The sequence below is a fragment of the Carex rostrata genome, chromosome 21, assembly GCF_964058835.1.
Source record: "Carex rostrata chromosome 21, lpCarRost1.2, whole genome shotgun sequence".
Lineage (NCBI taxonomy): Eukaryota > Viridiplantae > Streptophyta > Magnoliopsida > Poales > Cyperaceae > Carex > Carex rostrata.
The window spans coordinates 3454444-3481586 of record NC_135938.1 but is presented as its reverse complement, the minus strand read 5'-3'; the positions used below and the strand labels follow the sequence as shown (position 1 = coordinate 3481586).

At 33.7% G+C, this 27143-nt stretch overlaps 1 protein-coding gene across 5 annotated transcripts in view; it reads left to right on the top strand.

Annotated features, from left to right (window-relative positions):
- The first annotated feature begins 2214 nt into the window (after positions 1-2214).
- The window catches only part of LOC144573209 (cysteine-rich repeat secretory protein 55-like), a 55753-nt gene continuing 30824 nt past the window's right edge, over positions 2215-27143 (top strand). The window contains exons 1-3 of one of the 5 annotated variants that reach the window (XR_013517901.1): positions 2215-2536; positions 2632-3208; positions 7314-7346. Coding sequence is in view for 4 of the 5 variants with exons in the window: in XM_078322921.1 (XP_078179047.1) it covers positions 2249-2536; positions 2632-3117 (774 nt within the window). In the remaining variant the exon portion in view is untranslated. Of the gene's footprint in view, positions 2537-2631; positions 3283-7313; positions 7347-18487; positions 19026-27143 lie in introns of those variants that run through there. The other 4 variants (XM_078322924.1, XM_078322923.1, XM_078322921.1 and 1 more) reach the window with 4 other exon arrangements.

The following is a 27143-nucleotide window of genomic DNA, read 5'->3' as shown; positions in this document are numbered from 1 at the left end:
ATTAACAAGTGAACAATGCACCATGGAAAATGGATGTGTGATAGACTTATATATGCATCTGCACGACATAGCAGGATTGATTGCTCTCATTAATATGGTGAATGCAAAGCACCATTATTATGCAATTGTCATTTGATAAATTAATGCCAATTGGCTTTTCATAAGGATGTTATTATTAACTAAAATTTCTTTAATCTTTTGCTTTAATTTTTTTTTTTTTTTTTTGGTAGACATTTCACTGGGTAGCATTCACTAATATCTGAATGGCCGTCGGCCGGGCACTGAAGACTAGTAGCCAATAGGCAGTAGCTGGAGAATAAGTCCAAAATTTGTTTAAGGCTTGGTTTTTAATTGGTTAAATATATAATACGCGGCATGAAGAGTGAGAAAAATTTGCCGTGTCATGTACTGCTATAATTAATATGTTGTGATTAAATTAATTTTTTATGTGTCGTGATGTGTCATATTGTGACTAAAATATCAAGAGATGGTTACGTCATCCGAATAATTACGTTAAGTAAGTCATGTTGTATCCAAATGTGCTCTAATCAAATGTGACTTGTGTGACTTGTGTGACTCGTGTGACCATTTGATCATAGTTTAAGCTCGTTTATTGAAGATTCACCATTTGATCAATATCTAATAATTCTAATTACATGTGACTTGCGTGACCATGTTCTATGTCATGCCCTGATCAAATCTTTTTGTGTGATGTGCTGTGCTAAATTTTCAAAATATAATCACGACACACGAATAGTCACGACATGGAACATATGAGTCATGACACATAACTAACACGTAGATGTATGTACCGTTGTGTGATAAAACCGGCTCCACCGTGCTATTTTTCCCACTCTGCCGCATGTTTCTATATGCATTTCTAATTTCTAGCCAAACATTTCACAGGCCAACAGTATAATTAATTCTTTCAAATCTCACTACATGTTATAAAACACATCATCATTTAAGAACCAATCAGGAAGAAGCTTCTTTAGTTAAGGTTAAATCCGAACCGTCCGAAGACTAATTTCGTTCCAATCTGTAACACAATAATATATCCTTTAACATTCGTATTAATATAACGAATCAAATTCACCGGTACCACAGGGCATATAGGTGATATGAATTACAAAGAAATATTCTTGAGCATTGAGTTTGTCATGGAGAATTGTTCAACGATCAACTAAATCAATAATCAAGAATTAATTAATTATGACTGAGGCAGGGCCAAATGCAAAAATTTTGCAAGAGTAGAACAAGAAATTATTAAATCAGATTTAAATAGCTAATCGGATTTAAACCCATTAGATAATTAGATACTAGATAAACATGATAAACATCAAGAAGGGCAGTAGATAATTGGATATCTTTATAACCGTTTACTTATCTGTATTTGATAAGGCAAATATGGATAAGATTTTTTTTTCTTGTTAGCTTATCGGGTATGAATATGGGTAAGAAAATTGTTCTGTTAACTTAGTGGGTAAGAATATGCTATCGTAAGAGCTATTATGTATATGTTACCTATATTGTAATTGATAATTATAAAATTATATATGATAATTTTTTCAATTATACATTTAACTATATTATTATATTATTTTGAATAGATTGATTCATATTACATTATCATTTTTTTATTTATTAATTTATGATAAAATTAATTTATCTAACATTTTATATATGTAATTTTTAATTAATAATTTATGAAAAAACATGATTTATACAATACTTTATCATTTCATTTAATTAAATAATTTATAAATTTAAAAATAATGGGATAAAAAAATATTAATGGGATGTAAAAATTATAATTTTTAATATTATTATTATGTGATATTAAGTGCTTGATGTATATATCTAGTGTATATAGTTGTTTGTTATATTTTTGGATTAAGCTATATACTATCAATTTATTCTTTAAATTTTGTTATTTATTTTGTTATTCGTTATCGTAATGAATAAAAGTAGGTTATGAGTAAGTTAATATTTAATGAATAAAGATAGATAGTGTATGAATAATATAAATTTGAAATAAACATAGGTATAAAATTCTCATACATCCGACCCGGCCGTACCGAAATTTTGCTGTTCCTCCCTCACGTGATATTGTTCTCAACTAAATTAATTACTAGTGGTCAAGAAAAATTGCAATGCTACAGTACATCTTGCCCACCACTTAATTAGTCCACTTCATATTTGTTATATAATGGGGAAACAAAACATACACTTCGCAAGACAGGAAACAATGGCACTTGTACTAAAACTATTTTTCTTCTCTCTTTTGCTCCCCTTGAGCTACTGTGCAGATCCTATAGCACGTTACTGTGCCCAGAACTTCACAAGTAACCAAACTCAAACCAACATAAACCAAGTTATATCAGACCTAACAACCCGTGCCTCTGTCGGCGGCTTCGCACTCACCTCCTACGGCAATGGAAACGACACAATTTACGGCCTCGCACAATGCAGAGGTGATGTCAGTGCAAGTGACTGCTCAGCTTGCCTTGCTAGCGCTGCTATGCAGTTTAACGTGGTTTGTTACTTTGTTTCTTTACAAACTTATCTAAGAAGTTTAATTTTTAATACAAGTGAATATGATTAATTGTGTTGACGGTAATTAAAACACAGACATGCCCGAATCAAGCCGATGCAAGGCTCTGGTATGACTACTGCTTCATGCGTTACGATAATGTTAACTTCATAGGGCAGTCCGATACCGGCTTTGTCACCGTTCTATACAATGTCCAAAACGCCACAGATCCTAATGCATTTGACAAGGCTGTCATCAAGCTGGTGAACAAAGCAAAGTCAGATGCAGTTTACGCCGGCAGCGGCAGTTTGGGACGTGAAAAAACCAATTTCACAGAATACATGGACATCTACGCTCTGGCGCAGTGCACGAGGGATCTCCAACCATTGGATTGCGCTCAGTGCCTATCGTCAACCCTCCAGTACTTCCCGATTTATTGCGCGCATAGGCAAGGGTGCCGGGTGCTGTATAGTAGTTGCATGGTGCGATACGAAATATATCCATTCTACTTTCCTCTTGATGCCAACGCTAAAAATTCTGGGGTAGACAAATTATACACTAAGGCTATACTGCCTCCTCGTTAGTGCTAATTTGTCTGCTGTTCAATTTAATTTTGTTTAGTAATTATAATAAAAGCGTTGCTTTATAGTGAAGATCTTTGATGGTCCACTGTATGTATGTGTGTATGTGTGTATGTGTGTTGTGTGCAAGTATGTATTGCTGGTAATTGACAATGTTTCTTGAATTGCTATCCATTAAAAATATAAGGGTTTTATTTTAATATAATATGTGATAAAAGTTGTTTATAGTTGTTGCTTCCAATCTTGTATTAATATTAGTTGTTGCTTCCACTCTCCCCTTTCCTATATATATTGGCTGCTGACACATTTAGTAAAATTTTCTCAAAAGGAGAATAGCTAATGTTATTAAAGGATTATGACCTCCATGTATAGACAACAAAGCAATTACTAATTGTCATTATGCAGATGACACGATTCTGTTCTTAGAAGCCCAAGAACAGAATGTGAAAACTGCATGGTGGGCCATGTTTGCATTCGAGTCATTGTCTGGTATTAAAGTAAATTACGACAAAACTGAAATGTATGATCTTCATGTAGATAGAACATTAGCACTTGATCAGATTTTTAGATGCTCATGGGGAGAATTTCCTATTAAATATTTAGGGTTACCTTTACACTATAAAAAACTCCAGGTGGCTGATTGGGCTTTCTTAGTTGACAAAATAGAAAGTAAATTACAACTTTGGAAAAGTAACTTGCTCTCCATAGGTGGTAGATTAACTTTAGTTAACTCAGTACTCTCTGCCATACCACTATATGCTTTGTTTGTCTACAAACTACCCTTAACAGTCATCAAGTTAATTGATAAAATTCGAAGGAGATTCCTCTGGCAAGGGAACTCAAAGAAGAAAAAAATACATCTTAATTGACTGGTATACTTCTAGATTAGCAAAATCTTTTGGAGGTTTAGAAATTCTTGACCTTAGATAAATGAACATCTCTCTCTTACTCAAATGGTGGTGGAAACTTAAAAACAATGAATATATTAGCCCTTGGAAAACTCTCCTCATACATAAGTACAAATTGAAGCATTCTCATTTCATATCTCCCTTCTGGTCTACCTTACTTAAACTTAGTCATATTGGAGACTTTAGTACTATTTATACTCCAGGGGTGCATACACAGATTAGATTTTGGTTAGACCAATGGTTCCAGAATTGCACTCTAGCTGTTAAATACTACTCTCTTTTCTCTAAATGTATAAATAAGGATATTCTCTTAGCTGATGTAATACAATCTCAAGGCCAATTGGTTAAATTTAGGATAGCTTTAGTAGGAGTAGATTTTCAAGAATGGATGGATATTTTGTTTCTCATCAGCTCAACCTCCTTTACTCTGGACTAGAATAAGATAGAATGAAAGTGGGAGAGCTCAGGGATGTTTTCAACTCATTCTTTGTATCATCTTCTAAACTTTGGGGGGATTCAACCTACACAAGCTATGCTATGGTGGAAGTTACCAATTCCTCCCAAAATTAGGATTTTTATGTGGCTAGTATCTCATAGTATCATCTTAACTAAAGACAACCTAATTAAGAAATTATGGAATGGTAATACTCAATGCCATAATTGTTGTCACCAAGAAACTATAAATCATTTATTTTTACTTTGTCCTTTAGCACAGCAAGTTTGGTTCTGGTTAGGTAAAAGCCAATTTGTAATGACACAATGGCAGACTTGGGATGATTTCCTAAGGTATGCACAGTCCCTTGAACACACTGATAGGGTTGGGTTCCTCATAGTACTTAGTGCCGTCAGCTGGTCCTTGTGGAAAAATAGAAATAACCTTTGTTTTAATAATGCTCAACTCAAACCTGCTAGAACTATTATACTAACGATTAAATCTTTGTGTCTCTATTGGACAGGTAATATGAAAAAGAAGATCAAGGATGCGGTCGGAGATTGGCTTCCCGTAATCGAGGATGCTATTCCACTTAGCCAGTATGTGCCTCTTCCCATGGTGGTGTACCAGCCAGCAGGGAAAGATGTAGGACTCCCTTAGTTTAGCTGATGAAGTTCCGTACCTTGTTTTGCCCTATTAGGTTAAGTAGCCTCAGCCCTATTCTAAATGGCTTAGTGTTAGCAAACCTTATATACTTTTGGAACCTGATGTCTGCTATGTTTTTGGTGATGCATGACTGTTTCTTTTTTCTTCTTTTTGGATGTGGTAGTTGGTCCAGGATGCTGGCCACTTAAACGAACATCAGCATGTTTTGTATTTAACTCCTTTTCAGCAATGAAATGGGCTTTTATGCCTCTTTTAAAAAAAAATGTGATAAAAGTTGTTACACCAATAACTAGCTGAAATTTTTTAGTTTAGTATTTAGAAAAGGAGAAAATTTTCCAATGTGTCGATGCAAACTTTTAAAATAGCCCATTTTGACAAAATTACTTGTATGAAATTAAATAACACAAAACTCCCATGAATCACCCTTCTCTCCCATATTTTATTGATCAGAGAATATTTGTTGTTGTTTTACATGGCACCAGCCAAGGGTATTTAACATCAAGATTGAATCCTATTACATCTTCTAATTTTAGAATATAAAGCTAAATAATACAACAAATCAAATCCTAAACCATCTAAGGAAGGTGGGCTAGGAAGATGAGCTGCTGAATTGATTATTTCCATCTTTGCTGAATTGATTCTTTCCTTCTTTGCTTGATATCAATTTATTTCCCCTGCTGAATATTTTGTTTCCCTTGCTGATTATTACGATCCCATGTGATTATTTCACACATTTCTCCATAAAATCACTACAATATTCAATATCTCTATAAAAATTAACTGTTTTTCTTTTATTCTTTTTTTTTTGTTATATATATTCTCTAATTACATCAAAGTTAAATTGTCCAATATACTCTTTAGAATTAAAGGAAGATGTGTATTAATTCTTCTTGTTTCGTTATCCCCTTATCACTACTAGAATTCTCAGTAATGACAATAGAACTAAGTGGTATTAGGAAGCGTAGAAAGGGTTCTTACAATAGTAATAGCAACGGAACTAAGTGATATTAACAAGCTTAGAAAGGGTATTACCTTTCTCTCCCTTTCTCTCTGACATTCACTGTCCCTTGAAATGGCTTGAATCACAAAGTATACACTTTTTCTAAAACATGGAAGTTGATGATGGTTTTTAATGATTGGACTTGTCAACGTGAAATAATTTAATTTCTTTCTTATATAACTTGTAAAAATCCGGTTAATAAACTAATGTTTTAAATCACATTCTGAAAAAACAAAGAAATCAGAATAGAGGTGTGTTTTTATAATATTATTTTGAAGTTTCAGTGCACACCTCTTTGGGGAAGCGTATATTCCCTCAGGTATTGCATCATGCAGAACATAAGGAGCAGCTCAGATTTATTTCCAGCTGGGTCAAAAGAAAAACAATGCTGTTATAGTTATATATATATAGGGGTCCGCTTTGAGATTTGTGCCAAGTTAATTAAATAACGAATGGACTTTATTAATAATTCTACCCTTGGTGGGGATGCGGATTCCCTCTTTGGCATGTATACCCTTAAGTGATAGAATCTATATTTCGCCGCAGGTATATATTCCAAATTTAGAACTTAATTTCTTGGCTAGGTTCTTTTTGAAATATAAAGATGGCAACAAAATTTCCTTCTTTCATATAATAATAATACCTTTGTATTTAAGTTTGTTCGTGCAATTATCCGGATAGTCGTGGTGTTTTATTAGATGATTAGCAATAACAGAAATTAGTTACAACTAATTTTATTATTAGACATGCTGTTAGGAGTTGTTATAACTATAGTTAGTTTAATCATTGCTGTTAGGACTATATATAGTCAGAGATTAGTCAAATATGTATAAATGCTATAAATAGCGATGTAATGCCTCTCTGTAAAAATACAATTCATACACAAATCCACTGTAATGCCTCTCTATTGGCAGTATTTCGCTGCCAACTTTCAAAAAAAAATTGAACAAGTACTTTAAGAAGACATCTAATTCTTCAATTTGTTGAACTTCACAAAGAACCAAGACAAATCAAGCCTCATTTAGGCTCCAATGGCCCTCTCATGAGGTTATTAGTGCCAAACAAAGAGTACAAGAACTTAATTTCTTGGCTAGATTCTTTTTGATATATAAAAATGGCAACAAAATTTCCTTCTTTCATATAATAAAAAAAGGGTTGCTTTATAGTGAAGATCTTTGATGGTCCATTGAAGCAACATGTGGGATTAAGATAATTCATAATTTGTAATACAAATTAATGTGATATATATTGCGAAGTAAAACGTGTTTCTACTTCACGCCGTATTTTTATTTTGAAAGTCCAAACGACCGATCCGAACCATTAGATGTTTAATCCATATTGAAATGTGCTTGGAGACTAAATTTTACATTTTTTTGGAATTTTTTTACTATTTATTAAGCATTTTTGAAAATTGCTGTTTTGCTGTGAACAGTAAAAAAAAACAGTAAAAATTTTTGGACCATCAGATCAGCGACTTTCAAAATTGCTTAATAAATAGTAAAAAAATTCCAAACAATGTAAAATTTGGTCTCCAAGCACATTTCAATATGGAGAACAAGATGAACGGTTCGGATCGACGTTTTGAACTTAAAAATCGCAAAATATGAACGTGAAGTAAAATAGTCGCTTTACTTCGCAACTCACCGTAGCCCATCTCTCTCTCTCTCTCTCTCTATATATATATATATATATATATATATATATATATAGTACGGCTAACGCGTTTCCTCTAGCATATGGGCCGAAATGCTTCCGGTGGAAATTTGAAATTTCAAAATCCAAAAAGTCGATCTGAACCGTTCATCTCCTTTTCCATATTAATATCTGCTTGGAGACCAAATTTTACATTTTTCTGAATTTTTTTACTATTTATTAAGCCACTTTGAAAATCGCTGATCCAACGGTAGCTTCTGATTTTTACTGTTTGGCAAGCCACCGTTGGATCAGCAATTTTCAAAGTGGCTTAATAAATAGTAAAAAAATTCAGAAAAATGTAAAATTTGGTCTCCAAGCAGATATTCATATGGAGAAGAAGATGAACGGTTCAGATCGACTTTTTGGATTTTGAAATTTCAAATTTCCACCGGAAGCATTTCGGCCCATATGCTAGAGGAAGCGCGTTAGCCGTACTCTCTCTATATATATAGAGAGAGAGTTAGGCTGGGGTGCTATGGATAGCATAGTGGCCTCTATGCTACGGCTCAATATTCGAGTTTTCAAAATCCAAACGGTCGATCCGAACCTTTCATCTTATTCTCCATATTAATATCTGCTTGGAGACCAAATTTTATATTTTTCTGAATTTTTTTACTATTTATTAAGTATTTTACAAAATTGTTGATCCAACGGTGGCTGCACAAAACAGTAAAACCGTTGGATTAGCGATTTTCAAAGTGGCTTAATAAATGGTAAAAAAAATTCAGAAAATTATAAAATTTGGTCTTCAAGCAGATATTAATATGGAAAATAAGATGAACGGTTCGGATCGACCGTTTGGATTTTGAAAACTCGAATATTGAGCCGTAGCATAGAGGCCACTATGCTATCCATAGCACCCCAACCTAACTCTATATATATATATATATATATATATATATATATATAGTAAGGCTTGGGTGCTATGGATAGCATATTAATATTGAGCCGTAGCACCGTAGCCCTCTATGCTATCCATAGCACCCAAGCCTTACTCTCTCTCTCTATATATATATATAGAGAGAGAGAGAGAGTGGCTAATATGCATTCGGTTGCATATGGACCAAAGTGCTTACGGTCCAAATTTGTTTTTTCAAAATTCAAACGGTCGATCTGAACCGTTCATCTTGTTCTCCATATTAATATGTGCTTGGAGACCAAATTTTATATTTTTCTGAATTTTTTTACTATTTATTAAGTATTTTACCAAATTGTTGATCCAACGGTAGCTGCTGATTTTACTGTTTTGTTAAGCTACTGTTGGATCAACAATTTTGTAAAATACTTAATAAATAGTAAAAAAATTCAGAAAAATATAAAATTTGGTCTCCAAGCACATATTAATATGGAGAACAAGATGAACGGTTCAGATCGACCGTTTGGATTTTGAAAAATCAAATTTGGCCGTAAGCACTTCGGTCCATATGCAACCGAATGCATATTAGCCTCTCTCTCTCTCTCTCTCTCTCTATATATATATTTATTTATGTGTATTTATTGCTTGTAATTTACAATGTTTCTAGCTATACATTAACAAATTAAGTCGTTTTATTTCAATATCAGATATTATATAAGTTGTTACATCAATTATTAGCCTAATATTCTTAGTTAGCATTTAAAAAATAATAAAAATTCAAAGTTGGCAACACCTCTGTAGAAAGGTCTCCGAACACTGACAATGTCAGCGGCTCAGCGCACCAATCATGGGTGTGTCCCGCGAACAATGTTTACGCACCCTTTTTGCGGACAAAACCTACGTTCCAAGCTGGTTTTTTTTTTTTTTTTTTTTTTTAAAAAGCCAAAAAAAGAGAGAGAAGGTTTTGTTATTAGTGTACAAAACTTCGGCACGTTATTAGTATTTTTGTAATAAAATAGTGATACATCGCTACCGATAGGGTACCGTGTTGTGTTTCGACGTACTGTGTTTTAATGTGTCCAAAATGAGGCTGTGTCATATTAACACATCGAAATCTCTACATGTATTATGCTGTACAGTACTGAAAATGAACACAATACGTTTAACGACACAGCACAGTTTGATATGATGTACGTCGTTATATCGTAATTTTTTTTTAAATCTTAGTAAATTGTTACTTTGAAAATGTGTGCTGATGTTAAAATAAATATGAAAAAATATACACAAAAAGTAAAAATAAATTAAATTACATTTTCTTTAATTTCATTATTTTTCAATATTTAGTAGTATTTATGTTTTAATATAACATGAGAAAATGTTTCTAAGGAATAAAAAAATTGAAAAAAAATCTAAAATGTGTCGTGTTGTATTCATGTTAAGATCTATCGTGCTAGTATTTTGAGGTGTTATATTGTTATTATGTCTAGATATGCAGTGTTTAGGCATGCTGATTTTAAAAAAATTAAATAGGACACAATATGGCTAAGAATACGTATGGGCATGACTAACAAGACGTGCCATGTTTTTAGCTGTGCGTGCCGGCACGTTTATCCGACATGTTGTGCTTTTGCAACACACTAGTTGTCAAGATTAACCAGCTGGGTATAATCATCGGCACATCATCGATGCTTTTATAATAATACGTTAAGAGTAAGGCTTGGATGCTATGGATATCATAAGACCTGGGTGCTATGGATAGCATAAATCGAAATTTGAAGATTATATGATAGGTTTTTGAAGCCGTAGCACGGAATAGCCTTATGCTATCCATAGCATCAAAGCCTTATTCATATGTTAATGCGCTATTTTTCAAGTTCTAAACGGTCATAACTTTTGGTAAATAAAAAAAAAAAAAAAATCCAATTTGAGCATATGACTCCAATTTGAAAAGCTAGTGAAGAAATATATGACGTTGTGTCCATGATAAGCCAAAATTGTATCTATTTAAACCTAGGGTTAGGTATGTAAATTAAGCCAAGTTTTGGTTAAATTAGTTTAAATTAGGTTAGAAATGTCCAAAAGTTCAAGTTACTGTCCTAGTTATGTTTGTTTTACAGGTAATCAAGTGTTTGGACCTTAACGAAGCAAAACGGGTGAGTTAGTACGAAGAAATGAGCTTCTGCCAACATTTATTGCGGCCCGAAATGGAGTTATTGAGGCCCGCAACCAAACAAGTCAGAGCCTCTTCATTACAGCACAGTTATTGCGGCCCGCAACGCACTGTAGCAATCAGCCAAAAATAGAGTCTGAACTTAAAACGGCCATAACTTTTGACTCGTAACTCCGATTTAGGCTTGTGACCACTTTTTGGAAAGCTAACGAGAAGATCTACAACCTGAGAATATAAAAGGAATGTATTGCGACCCGCAAGGACTTTTATTGCGGCCCACAAGGACCTCTTCAGAATTTTTCTGCGCAGTCTGTTAACTGCTACATACATTGCGGCCCGCAATGAATGTGTTGCAGCCCGCAATTATGTCGGTTCAGAATCCGAATTTGCTATTTTTGGTTGGTTATTTCTAGGTTTTAGAGGGGGCTATAAATAGGAACCTGTAGAACAGATTGGAGGACGTTTTTTTAGGCAGAATTTATAGGATTAAACAAGGAAAAACAAGGAATAGCAAGAAGAGAGAAGAAGGGAGGAGAGATCATTGATTAACCGGTTTTATTATTTTCTTTTCTTCCTTTGGAACTCTTTTATTCCTTTGATTTCATTCGTGCTTTAGCCATGACTGGCTAAAGGCTTTTCTAGGGTTGATTAGGGTTGTACTTGAAACTTTTGTTATGATTTAGTTGGTTTTATTTTATATATATTCTTGTTCTTTATTGTGATCTATTCTTTATTTTAATTGATTGTGAGGACTTAATCGAAATCACATGAAACCCTAGGATTTGGTATTTGCAATTGAGAAATTGAATATTAGGTTCAGACCATAAGGAATAGGGTATTTGATAGGCTAAGTACCGAGAGGTGACGCTTGTCTTATACGGGTTTTACCTAATAGTTTAGAGAATTGTGCCAAGTACCGAGAGGTGAAAGATAGTTTTCTAGATTTATTGGGACAGTAAGAACTTAATGACTTTAGATTAGGGTAGCCAAGTACCGAGAGGTGACGTTTATTCTAATTTAAAGATGGTATTAATATAGAGATATCCCTTTGTACCTACAACACCCAACTGTGCCTTCATAACTAAAAAAACAAATTTAATAAATCAATTAGTCATAACACTAGTGGATAGGAACCCTAAGAAACCCTAATTTCTCATACTTGTTATAAACCGAATTTAGCTTTAAGACTTTAGTTTAATTCAATTTAATCACAACCAAACCATCCTAAAAACAAACAAATTCCTTTTATTTTCTTTTACTAAATTAAATTGATTAGGTTAGACTTGAAATTCCGACTTGTCCCTGTGGAGACGATCCCTAAGTACTCCTCGATAAGGTTGTACACTTGCAACCAAATTGAGTGCAATTTAGGATTTATTACTTGCATTGCATAATTCACATCAGTCCACGATATAGTCCGGAAGTCGTCTGGTATATACACAAAAATTATTCAATTTTTTAACAATACAAAAACAAAAACAAAAACAGAAAGATAAATAAAATAAATTATTTTCCATAAAACTGTTTTATTTTACAATTTATTTATATATATAAACCTATAAAAAAGGGGTGCCTGAATAGTTTGTACTTGGTACTAGGGCTGGCAAAAAAATTTGAGGTTCGTGATTCGATTCGGGTTTGATTCGAGTTTAATTTGATTCGAAATGGGTTTGAATTGAAACGAACCAAACCAGGTTCAGTTCGGAATTAATTCAAACCAAACTCAAACCTAGCCTGGTTCGATCGAAATAGGTTCGTGATTTTTTTGTGGTTCGAATCTCATAAAATCACCGGCCATCCATTTACCTGATGAAATTAAAATTCAAGATAGAGAGTCATAATTTAACTTAGCCGACACTCCCTCGCTCTCAAATCTCAATAACCTAGTTCTCTCTCCATCTCTCCCTAACTTACTCTCCCTCTAGCTCTAAAATCTAGCCGACACTCTCGGTGACTGGCTGTCTCTCCGACAATCACTCCACTCTCCGGCCTAGATGACTGTCTCTCCTCTCTCTTCGGTCGTCTCTCATAGTTCATACCAGGAAAGCCGTCTCTGATGTATTTTTTCATGAACAATTTTTCAACTTAAAAACACTTATTTCATAGTTCATACCGATAAAAGGAAGTCATGTGAATTTTGTCCCGCGAGAAAAAATTAATGTATAAACTACCGGTATAACTAGGGCTGCTAAAAAATAATTTAGTTCGTGATTTGATTCGGGTTCGATTCGAAAAATGTGTAGTTCGCAATTAATTCGATTTGAAATGGATTCGGTTCGAAACGAATCAAACCAGGTTCGGTTCGAAATTAATTCAAACCAAACTCAAACCTAAGGTAAATTCGGATTGGTTCGGTTGGTTGCCACCCCTACTTGGTACCACTGGTTACAGTAAATTTTGTAATGATTTCTTGCAGTGGAAATCGGTGACCACTTTTTCAAAAAAAAAAAAACAAAAAAAAAAGGGCCGGGGGCAAATGCAAAGTGCAAACTAATTTTAAGATATATTTCTTCGATATCTGAACTGGCATGCATTGAACTATTAGTAGCAACTAGCCAGTAGCTGTAGAATAAGTCCAAAATTTTGTTCAAGGCTTGGGTTTGAATTGACTAAACAATGATGCGCCGCAAGATTTTATATGCATTTCTAGCCAAACTTTTCAGATGCCGACACAACAATTCCTAAAATCTCGTTGTACGTCCATAACATATCATCACCTAAGAACCAATCAGGAAGAATCTTCTCTAAGTAATATGTGCGGATATGGAAATAAATCTGCTGTGATTCTAAAGAATCACAGGACCCTGCGATTCCACATCCAACCCTTTAGCTGTTTTGAGATCCGTGCAGAAAAAAATATTATTATTGAGATTCGTGCATTCTAAAATATTAAGGGTGAGATCTGGAATTGCAGGGAGCCTGCATTCCTTTGGAATCGCAGCAAATTTATTTCCGTGCGGACATTATTCAGAATATTTTTAGTTTATTTCAAAAAAGAATCAGGTAATTCCATTCAATATAAGCTTTGGAGATTTTTTCCATGTGTGTGGTGCCTATCCGAATCTGGATTCTCTGCATTAATTACTTCATCATTTGAGTTTGAATTCGGACCAACTAAAATTCAATTTAGATTTATAATGTACTGGATCTTTCAAGATTTATGATAAATCGAGTTCAAATTCACGGTACCTTATAGCTTAGTGTTATTATATATTCGTGCCTACCCAGTGACATCTATTAATTAATTAAATTACGTTCTGCAATGAAACTTTCTAGAGCGTTGACTTTGTCAACTATTTTTAAAAATTTAATTCATTTTATATACTTAATATTTCGTTCCCAAAATTTTCAAGTTCCTCCCTCACGTAGGGGTGAAAACGGAGCGGATACGGAGCGGATAGCGCTAATACCATATCCGCATCCGTCGGATAATGAGCGGATACGAATACGGATACGGATAGTAAACGGATATCAAAATTCAAAACCAAATCCGCCTTAAACGGATACGGATATGGAACGGATAGTCCACGGATTCGAATACAGATATAAAACGAATAATGGTCAGATAATTAAGATATATGAACTTTTAAGATACAAAATACGAATTATTAGATGGAGAAATAATCATAATTTTTTTTATTAATTTATATATTACATCTAAATAATCATAAAAATTCTAATTTATTGAATGAAGTTGTAAAAAATTAAAGGCTTAACATTAAGAATAGATTAAATACCATATTTACAACAACATAACACAAACGAAATCTTGGTGGAGTGGTTAAAGGTTTTGCCTTGGCGCTAGGAGATCCCAAGTTCGAATCACGCCTCACGCAGAAAAATTTCACATTTGCGCTGGTGTATGCGCGGTTCACAGGTTCGGCTTGGCTCACGGTCGCGGCTCACAGCTGCGGGCACGGTTCACATGGGAGACAGCTGTGAAGCGGAGAACTTTAAAAAAAATCAAGTCGATTTAGTCCCACAATTCGTATTGAAACAGGTGAATATCAGTATATAAGCATTCTACTTCCGTTAACAGCAGATTAAATTTGGGTTTCAGATATATGCGGATATCCGCTCCGTTTTGACATGTCTGACCGAATCCGTATCCGTATCCGTATACTGTACAGCTTATCCAATAAATATCCGGATCCGTATCCGAAATTATCCGGATCCGTTTGATTCGGATTCAGATTATTAACGTGACATGTCTGACCGAATCCGTATCCGTATACTGTACAGCTTATCCAATAAATATCCGGATCCGTATCCGAAATTATCCGGATCCGTTTAATTCGGATTCAGATTATTAACGGATTCGGAGCGGATATCCGTCGGATAATCCGGCTCCGTTTACACCCCTACCCTCATCACGTGATATTTTTCTCAACTAAATTATTTATTAGTGGTCAAGAAAAACTGCAATATATATAATGCTAGCTCCATACAATATTCTACCCCACCACTTAATTAGTCCACTTCATATTTTTTATATAACGGGGGTAACAAAACTTAATTACACTATGCACTACAGGAAACAATTAATGGCACTTGTACTAAAACTATTTGTCTTCTCTCTTTGCTCCCCTTGAGCTACGGTGCAGATCCTATAGCACATTACTGTGCCAAGAACTTCACAAGTAATCAAACTCAAATCAACATAAACCAAGTTATATCAGACACTAGTGGAAAAACTGAAATCAGGATCGGCCTATTTGGATCGGCTATATGAACCAACCGATACTAATACCTATCTGGATCGGTTTTATCAATAAAACCGATACTAAAAGCTAATGAAAGCACAACACATGAACTAATTGGATCGGTTCCTAGCTAAGAACCGATCCAGATAGTATCTGGATCGGTTCTAAGCTAAGAACCGATCCTAATACTTGATAATTAGGATCGGTTCTTAGCTTAGAACCGATCCAGATACTATCTGGATCGGTTCCTAGCTAAGAACCAATCCTGATACTTTTTTTTTTCAAAGATGGTTCTGCAAAAAAAAAAAAAAATATATATATATATTATCAGGATTGGTTGTTTATAAACAACCGATCCTGATACTATTTTTTTTTTTTTGCAGAACCAACTTTGAAAAAAAAATAGTATTAGAATCAGTTGTTTCAAATAACCAATCCTAATACTATTTTTTTTTTTTGCAGAACCAACTTTGTGTGGTGCGCTGTAGTCTAAAATGCTCTGTTCGAATTAAAAGCAAATTGGCACAGTGACAGCTTGAAAATTGAGATAGCAAATTTCATTTTATAATTAAATTTAAGTTTAATTGATTTATGAATTGAAATTTCTACAAATTAGTTTTTTTCAATATTTTAAAATATTTATGTTTGTAATTTTAATATTGAGAAGTATATGTAATTAGGCATTTGTGTTATATGTAATTAGTGTGGTGATTAATAGAATAGGACTTGAACCCTTGTTGTGTGGGGTTGTGAAGGAACGAATACGAACATCAGCATTTGGTAGATCGGAACCGTTAAAATGAAAGAATGTCATATTAATTTCACCATTATAAAATTTGATACAATTCGGGATTCGTTTACTAGTTCATCAAAGCAAAACAATATAGCAACATCGCACGGCCGTAAATAGTTTACGTTGGATCAAAACTTACAGTTGTCGGGCCTTCGGCACTTTTACGTTATTAAAGTTCCATGTTATATCTTGATCATTTTAAAAATTATTACATGTCATTTAATTACAGACCCACCGTTGGATGATCATGCAGAAATGAACGGTCTGCATTCCATTTAACAATTTGATGCCATTAATAATAATAAAATTGTACAAAATTGATCATAGTAGAGTTGATTTGGCCATACAAACACAAATAAATAATTTTTATATTTTTCACATTTTTCTTAATATTTATCTGTGTACATGCATTACCAAACAGAAAAGAAAATAAATGGTAGCCGTTTGATGGTTGATAGACCATCAATATGAGTGGGGTTTACCTCAGTGATTCTTCTTATATATAGTATCATGATCGGGTTTTTTATAAAAAATCGATCCTGATACTAATTTTTTTTTTGGCAGAACCAACTTTGAAAAAAAAATTAGTATCAGGATAGGTTTTTTATAGAAAACCGATCCTGATACTATTTTTTTTTTCAAAGTTGGTTCTAGAAAAAAAAAATAGTATCAGGATCGGTTGTTTATAAAAAACCGATCCTGATACTATTTTTTTTTTCAAAGTTGGTTCTGGAAAAAAAAAATAGTATCAAGATCGGTTGTTTATAAACAACCGATCCTGATACTATTTTTTTTCAAAGTGGTAAAAAAAATATAGTATCAGGATCGATTTTTTATAAGCAACCGATCCTGATGATAACTCTCTATATAACCTGCTTAGGGTTCTTCTTATTTTCATTTCGCGCCTCTCATTTTCAACTTAGCGTCTCTCTCTGTCTCCGTCTCTCCCTCTCAAAATCCTCAGTACTCTTTGTCTCTCTCTCTCTGTCTCCGTCTCTCCCTCTCCTCCGTGTCTCTCTCTCTCTCTTTCTCTCCGTCTCTTCCTCTCAAAGCCGAGCCTCTCGCACCTCCGGCTCAATTGTGTCAGTTTTTATTTTTTTTATTGTTTCAAAAATTAATTAATGGTGTTTGTATATTATTTTACAGTTTTGAGGACATCTCGCTCAAGTTACTTAATCATCCGGCCAATCAACTATCATGGTATTAGCTTTATCTAATTTTCTTATTATTATACTTTTAAAACACATTTTTTCGTATTTTTTATTGGAAAATGTTTTTCCATCTAATTGTTACCTTTGTTTTTGTTTTTAGGGTCTTTTTTAATCTCAAGTGATGTGATTGCAAAAGAGGTAATTATTGATTTTTTTTATTGTTGTGCTTTACATTAATTGCATAAATGTGTGTTAATTGAAGAAATAGCCTAATTAGTCACTTGTATGTTTGTTAATTAATTTTTTTTGGATTTAAATTTCTTGTTATAATATGTAATGCTTCACAAAATGTTTGTTCTTGAAAAAAAAAAGAATTATGATCGGTTGTTTCAAAGAACCGATCCTAATAGTACTATTAGGTTCGGTTTTTTGAAACAACCGATCCTAATACTATTTTTTTTCAATGATGGTTCTGCAAAAAAAAAAAAATAGTATCAGGATCGGTTGTTTATAAACAACCGATCCTGATACTTTTTTTTTTTTTTTGCAGAGCTAACTTTGAAAAAAAAATAGTATTATAATCAGTTATTTCAAACAACCGATCCTGATAGTTACTATCAGGATCGGTTGTATTCCGATACTAATATGCATATATAACCGATCCTGATTCCATATTTTCGACTAGACCTAACAACAATTGCCTCTGTCGGCGGCTTCGCGGTCACCTCCTACGGCATAGGAAACAACACGATTTATGGCCTCGCACAATGCAGAGGTGATGTCAGTGCAAGTGACTGCTCGGCCTGCCTTGCTAGCGCTGCTAAGCAGTTTCCTGTGGTTTGTTTCTTTACAAACTTACTTGTAACTGAATGTTCTTTTTATTCCGATCGAGAATTTTGTTATCTGATCAATCATTTTCTTGTTATCTATGAAGTATTTTAATACAATTAAACATGGTTATTGTGTTTAAGCTAACTAAAACATGACATCAAATACAGACATGCCGGAAGCAAGCCGATGCAAGGCTGTGGTATGATTACTGCTTCATGCGTTACGACACTGTTAACTTTGTGGGGCAGTCCGATACAGGATTCCTCACCATTCTATACAATGTCCAAAACACCACAGATCCTGATGCATTTGACAAGGTTGTCAGAAAGCTGGTGAACAAAGCGAATTCAGATGCGGTTTCAGCTGGCAGTGGCAGTTTGGGACGTGAAAAAACCAATTTCACAGAATACATCACAATCTACGCTCTGGCACAGTGCACGAGGGATCTCCAACCAATGGATTGCGCTCAGTGCCTATCGTCAACCCTCCAGTACTTCCCAATTTATTGCTCGCGTAGGCAAGGATGTCAGGTGCTGTATACTAGTTGCATGGTGCGATACGAAATATATCCATTCTACTTTCTTCTTGATGGCAACGCTAAAAATTCTGGGGTAGACAAATACACTAAGGCTATACTACATCCTCATTAGTGCTACTTTCTCTGCTGTTCAATTTAGTTTTGTTTCGTAATTATAATAAATGGGAATAGTGAAGATTATAATAAATGGGAATAGTGAAGATCTTTGATGGTCCACTGAAGCAACATGTACGATTAAGATAGTTCATCATTCTTGTCATGCAAATTAATGCGCGATATATATATATATATATATATATATATATATATAGAGAGAGAGAGAGAGAGAGAGATGAGCTATGGTGAGCCATGGAATAAAGCGCGTTTGTACTCCACGCCATATTTTTATTTTGAAAGTCCAAACGACTGATTCGAACTGTTAGATGTGATATATATATTGAAATGTGTTGTTTTTGTTGTGAACAGTAAAAAATTCTGGACCATCGGATCAGCGATTTTCAAAATTTATTAATAAATAGTAAAAAAATTCCAAAAAATGTAAAATTTTGTCTCCAAGTACATTTCAATATGGAGATCATGTTGAGCAGTTCGGATTGATCGCTTGGATTTTCAAAATAAAAATATAGTGCCATGGAGCACCAATTCATTTTACTCCATGGTTTACCGTAGCCCATCTCTCTCTCTCTCTATATATATAGGGAAAATTTCCGGTGTACCCATGTAAAATTTTGAAATAGCCAATTTACCCATCAAAAATCATAATATCCAATATCCCCATACAAATTTAACATTCTTTCTTTGAGATGAGCTACGATGAGTTGCGAAGTAAAATGTGTTTCTACTTCACACCGTATTTTCATTTTGAAAGTCCAAACGATCGATCCGAACGTTAGATGTGATCTCCATATTAAAATGTGCTTGGAGACCAAATTTTATATTTTTTGTAATTTTTTTACTATTTATTAAGTAATTTTGAAAACGGCTGTTTTGCTGTGAACAGTAAAAAAAAGTAAAAATTTATGAACCATCGGATCCACGATTTTCAAAATTGCTTAATAAATAGTAAACAATTTCCAAAAAATGTAAAATTTGGTTTCCAAGCACATTTCAATATGGAGATCATGTTGAGCGGTTCGGATCGGTCGTTTGGACTTTTAAATCGCAAAATATGAGCGTGAAGTAAAATAATCGCTTTATTTCGCAACTCACCGTAACCCATCTCTTCTTTCTTTTATCTCCATTTAATTACTTTGAAAACTAAATTGACAATTATACCCTCTAATTTTAAATGGAGGTGTCCATTATTATCCTCTTCCTCCCTCCCTACCTTCCTCTCTATACTTCACGCTCCTGTTAGATCAGGAATTACCTTTCAAACCTTCTGTTGGGCCTCTTCATGTTGATAAACATTTTGCGTTGCCCAAACATAGTAGCCACCTACTCTCAACATTCGATTCACCTCCAAAAGCAAAATTATGTCTTGAAAACAGTTCAAAAAATTAACTCTTCACAACAATATATTATGAAAAGTTGATGAAAAAATTTGATTATTGGAGCGGTCAATTGACCCTCAATTTTTGCTAGTATGATATCAAGTTTGTTGGATCTTAATCCAACGTTGAGCATATATGTAATATAATTATGAATTGTTTACTGTCATATATGATTGTCACAATTAAAATGATCTAATATGGAATTAAGATATTAGACAATCTATGTATTCAATAGGATGTGGTCCATAAGTGTGTAAAACAATTTGGGCAAATATCAAATCATTGATGGACTGATTCTGAGATTTGCAATTAAGAAAACTGCATTTTTTGAGCCCAGTGCGGGTGGTCCACCCGCACTGGATCTGAGTGCGGACGCACTCAGGAGTTAGCCAAATTCTGGGAGGCTTTTGGGAGCCCAGTGCGGGTGGTTCACCCGCACTGGATCTGAGTGCGGACGCACTCAGGAGTTAGCCAAATTCTAGGAGGCTTTTGGGAGCCCAGTGCGGGTGGTTCACCCGCACTGGATCTGAGTGCGGACGCACTCAGTACTTAGCCAAATTTTGGGAACTTCAGAACAACGCAAGAAAAAGTCCGAGCGTAGTGCGGACGCACTGAGCTCCAGTGCGGGTGAACCACCCGCACTGAGTACTTAGTCGATTTTCTGGAAGTTCAATGCAGGAAAAAGTCCGAGCGCAGTGCGGACGCACTGAGCTCTAGTGCGGGTGAACCACCCACACTGAGGACTTGGTCAATTTCAGAAGTCCTGTTTTGAGCCCAGTGCGGGTGGCTCACCCGCACTGAACCTGAGTGCGGACGCACTCAGGATACATACTATTTTTGGGCTGAATTTTAAGGCGGTTACTTAGACACGTTTTGACCCAGTGCGGGTGGACCACCCGCACTCGTGTCGCCAGAAGTGTATAACTATATATAGATGGGTCCCCAAGGCACAAGATGAACTAACTCAACTCAGAATTCTTAAAAGAGGTTATTCTTAGACAGAATTCTGAGAGTCTTCTCCCTTCTTCCACCATCAAAGAATTGAGAGGAGAAATCCATTAGAAATTTGGAAATGATTTCTCAAAGGCGATTTTGTTGTTTTGGAAGACCTAATCTAAGATCCAACCAAAATGGCGTGAAAGGAAAAGCTTGCAAGAGTCTTGTCTCGCGCTCACGGAGACGGTTGCTTCTCCTACCTAGGGTTTGATATTCCATGGCAAACGACATGGAATCAGGTATTGTATTCCGCACTAAAGATTATGTTTTGGGTCTCTTTGGCATAGGACGGTCTTAGGTTAAGGTGGGGATTGTTTCTTCTTTCCCCGGGTGTAAGTGTTTGACCCCTAGATGAGATGTAATTGTTTGATCTCTAGATAAGGCGTAATTGTTTGGCTTTTATGATTCCCAACAAAGTTGACTTCTTCATCGTTATTCATTGAAGTGATTAATTGACTCTCAATTTTTAGTATCTATACATTTGTGTATACTAAGTTTTTTGTTTAGTAAAATATGATTATTGGAGTATACCTGATTCCTGAAGACATTATTCTTTATTAAACTATGATGCACTATTCTAAACATCGATCAATGAACTAGAACGTTACCATTATCATTTACTCTGTTCCTGACATTTTTGGCTTCTAGACAAGAGATGTACTTGATGTTGTATGTGATGTTGCGAGTTTTGGGAATTATCTACTCTCTCGAAATGTTTCAACCATGTCAATTGCATCCAAAAATGTGCATGAGAATCAGATCCAATTTACACTTGAATGTGGTGTGCCTGTCATTGTATTTATGCTTTACTATTTACGTGATGGTCTTTTGCCCACAATTCTTTATAATTTTTGTCATCAATTTTTCTTAATATATTGTTGTGGGTCATGCTTTTAGAAGTGAATAGAATGTTGATCTGATTAAACTATGCTTGGGCAGCGCAGCCTATTTATCACCGTGAAGACGCTTAACAGAAGGTTTCAAAAGGTATTTTCTCAGATGTTTCTCTCAAACAAACTTTCTCGATTTTTTTTGTCAGGAGATGTTGATATGATCTGACAGAAACGTGAAGCAAAGGGAGGAAGGAAGAAGAGACTAATGGAAACCTCCATTTAAAATTAGAGGGTATATTGGTCAATTTTGTTTTTAAAATATTTACATGGAGATAAAAGAAAGAAGAGTGAGTCTATGGTACTATGCATATTACGATTTGTTACCGTGCTACGGCTCTATATTCGAGTTTTCAAATCCTAACGGTCGATCCGAACCGTTCATCTTGTTCTCCATATTAATATGTGTTTGGATACCAAATTTTACATTTTTTGAAATTTGTTTACTATTTTTTTAGATTTATTGAAAATCACTGTTTTTGGATGGTCCAGAATTTTCAGATCAAGTGATTTTCTAAATATCTAAAAAAATAGTAAAAAATTTTCAAAAAAATGTAAAATTTGGTCTCTAAACACATATTAATATGGAGAACAAGATGAACGGTTCGGATCGACCGTTAGAATTTGAAAACTCAAATATAGAGCCGTAGCACGGTAACAACCCGTAATATGCATAGTACCATAGACTCACTCAAGAAAGAATGTTAAATTTATATGGAGATATTGGATATTATGACATTTTGATGGGAAAATTGTCTATTTCAATAATTTACATGGGTATATTGAAAATTTTCCCATATATATATATAGAGAGAGAGAGAGATAGAGAGAGAGATAGGCTAATATCAAAACGTTTGCACCAACCCTCCCGTGCAACCGAGTCAGTTTCTGATTTTTAAAGTCCAAATGATAAATCTAAACTGTTAGATGTGTTCTACATATTAAAATCTGCTTGGAGACCAAATTTTACATTTTTTGAAATTTTTTTACTATTTATTAAGCCACTTTGAAAATCGCTGATCCAACAGTGGCTGTTTGGAACAGTAAAATCAGAAGCCACCGTTGGATCGGCGATTTTCAAAGTGGCTTAATAAATAGTAAAAAAATTCCAAAAAATGTTTCATGATATACTTGAAGTCTTGAACTAATTAAGTGGTCTTATTTTAATATCGTATGTGACAAAATTTGTTACATCAATTATTAGAAGCTCATAACATAATTTGGCTACGAAGAAAAACAACATAATCATGTCTTTAGATATTAATGATCAAATAAGTGCAACTCTGACTGAGATTAAGTCACATACTGTTTCATATTACAAATCCTCAATAAAAGAATCAGTGATCAAATATGCCAATATAGAACCAGGGTTGTTGAAACCAGAGGAACAAATGTTAATTAGAGGAGGAAAGGGTAAAATTAGAAAAAAAAAAAAAATTCAGAAGATGAGATCAAAGCAGTTCTATCTGCATATATATGAACGAAATAGGTATCAGGTCTATATGGTTTTACTTTTAAATTTTATCAATTTCTTGGGATTGAATTAAGTATGATTTTATCAATGTTCTCAATTTCATGCTCTAAGACTTAGTTTAGACAAGCATTATAGATCCATTATTAATTTAATACCCAAGGAAAGAGATGCCAAACAAATCAACAAATTTAGGCCAATTAGTTCAGTGAAATTGTAGTTTTAAATTTTCTCTCTAAGATAATAACAAATAGACTATAACTAGTAATGAATACATTTATTGATATCAGCCAATATGCTTTCATGAAGAAAATATGATATACTTAATAAAATCAGCCAAAATTTATTGATATCAACCAAAATTTCATCCAAACTAAGTTGTATAGGATCCAACACATCTAAAAAGGAGAGCACATGAGATCTATGACATGATGTATTTTGGTTACTAAAAGCCTCAAACATTGTATCTCTAATAAAAATACAGTAATCAATATCTTTGTGCATATATAACAGAGAATAAAAATTCTTCATTAAAAATTTTTGTCCAAAATTATAAGAAAATATTTATACATAAAAAAATAAAGTAAATCTATACAGCTTTTATACGAATCACTGAAAATCAATTTCGTTAAAATTATTGCATCTTATATGAATTTACGATTGCTTTGATACAAAGTGATAGACTTAATAAAATCGTAACGTATTTTGCCATTAGAACACGAACAATCCAGAATCCATAAATCCAAAATAAAATAACAAATGTAATTTAAATCTTACAATTTTGGATTGACAAAATCGTAATGCGGAAGAGTAAATACTGATCATCAATGATTTTCCTCAGACGTGATGATGGAAACCTTAGGAGTTTTTCTTTTACTTCTCTATTTAATTTTTATGAACACAGTTTTTCAGGATGGGATACGTCCAAATAAGAGAAGAAATATTTAATAATTCTGAGGCAACATTTGGGACCAGTATAATTTATAAATAGCAATATGAATTTTTTTTATTCAAAATTGAGATGCCTTTTCATTAATTCTGTAAATGAAATTGGTGCACAATAATAACATATGCCACATAATAAAATAAAAACTAACAATATATTCATATTAGATAATGTTATTATTAGTTAGCAAATGCTACATTGCAAACAAGAAAGACAACAAGTAGTAGTAAAAGTGAATTTTTAAAATATTTATGACAAAATTCACTGAAACTACTCTTAGAAATTTTGCAAAGTAGGGAATTTGGATAAAATGGTTCCAATAGGTGAAAGAGAGGCTTATTATCTCTTAGTCTTGTCTAAATATTAATGAAGATCTCACCCACATATTCAAGAGAGGTGAGACCAGAAGATCATTTATCCTTTTTTTATTCATTCTAGTTATGGTTCTAAATAGCGATTATCGCGGAAATGCTAGAAAAACAATAAAACATGCTATAATGTCAAAAACGGTTAATACCACTATAGTTTTTATGGTCCAAAAACGTTATAGCGTGCTATTTAGAATATTGATTCTATCTCCTGATACATTGTGTAGATTATTCAACAAACATAGATAAAATCAGTGTACGTATAACATGTTTTATGGTCCAATTGTATATAATTAACTGTTACTTTGATGATCGATGACACCATCATATATATATTTAGAAACAAATCCTACAAATGTAAAAATCACGACCATGATTAGGGGTATGAATGACACCCGTTTACTCTATCCGTATCGTATTCGATAAGACGGGTATGGGTAAGATTTTTTTTCATTAACTTATTGGATATGAGTATGGGTAAGGATTTCTTTTTGTTAGATAAATGGGTATGGGTACGGGTAAAGGTTATTTCGTACTCGTTGGGTAATGGGTAATTATATAAATTAAATTATATCATAAGAAGAATATTATGGTAAATATTTTATTTTTTTATTTGAATGTTAATTTATTATTTAATTAAGGAATTGAATTTGTTAGAAGAGATATTTGTGATTTTATTTTTTTGCTTAATAAAAAACTATTACTTAGAATTAATTGCATATTTATATTTTAATTTTATATTAGTAATTGTGATTGCATATGTATGACATGATAAGTTTTGATAGGTTTATTTGTAAAAATAATTGCCCACTACCGTTTCGTTACTCGCTAATCTTAACGGGTATGGGTAGGGTAGGATAAATAAGGAAATTCTTAACGGGTATGGGTAGAGTATGGGTAAGGTCAATTCTTAAAGAGTATGAGTATGAAAATGGTTCCTCCCTACCCGTATCGTACCCATTGACACCCCTAACCATGATGGCATTTGAGGCATTATTAGGAATAAAAACCAACCATGTTAAAACAATAATATATCCAAGCAGCAGAACTTTAGGTCCAGAATTAGCAAATATTTTGTAACGTAGTTGAATTCCCAGTTAAGCATGCATCTTGGTCTCCCATGTCCATACCAAAAGGTTAAGATAGTGGATTAGAGCTTCTTGATTGATAAAATTGAGAAAAAAAAAAGCTGCAAAATTAAAAAAGGTCAATTATTATCAAATTATTATCAATTGGAGGCAGGCCCACTCTATTAACTTTGGTATTATCTGCTATGAAACATTCTATCAATATATTAAATTCCTTATAACGTAATAGCTAAAATTGATAAAATTAGATACAGATTTTTATTAGATAAAATTGAGGCAATATTAGAAGCCTGAATGCTTTCTGTGTGTGGGAGGTCAAGCCATCAAACTGTTTTTTATATCATCTCTTATTCGGGTTTCAAACCTGCAACTTTCCATAGCTAGAGTATTATATTTGCTACTAGACCAAAAGTTGTTTCTCAATTAGATATAGATTTTGTGTCAGGGCACGGATAAAAGTAGAAAAAAATATGCATTGCTAAATTGAAAATCCTCATGCCTCCAGGTAAAGAATTTGAAGATTTAGATGTTTGTGATCTAAGACAAATAAATATTAAATACATCACTACTGTAGTAGTGGTGGTGGATGTTTAATTAAGAATCTCTTATATAATGGCCATTGGAAAACATTAGTAATACATAAGTACTATACTAATAATAGGCATATTAGCTCATCTCCTTTTTGGAAAGAAGTCAGTACGTTAGAATCTCTAGGTAAAAGTTGCATCTCTTATCTTCCTCGGTAAAATTCCCAGGTGAAATTCTGGACAGATCTTTGATATCAAGAGACTGCACCTTAGCTACTGTTTACCCACACCTTTTTGCTGTCTGCGTTACTCCACTTAAGGTACAAGAAGTTATGAATACACAAAGGAGGGCTATTCATTTTAGAAGAAATCTGGTTGGCAAATTACATTTTGAATGGACTGAGATACTGCACATTATCAACACAATTTCTTATACACACATCCAAGATAAAATCTAGATGGGAACCATCAGAGGTTTTTACTGTTAGGGCATACTACAAAGAAGG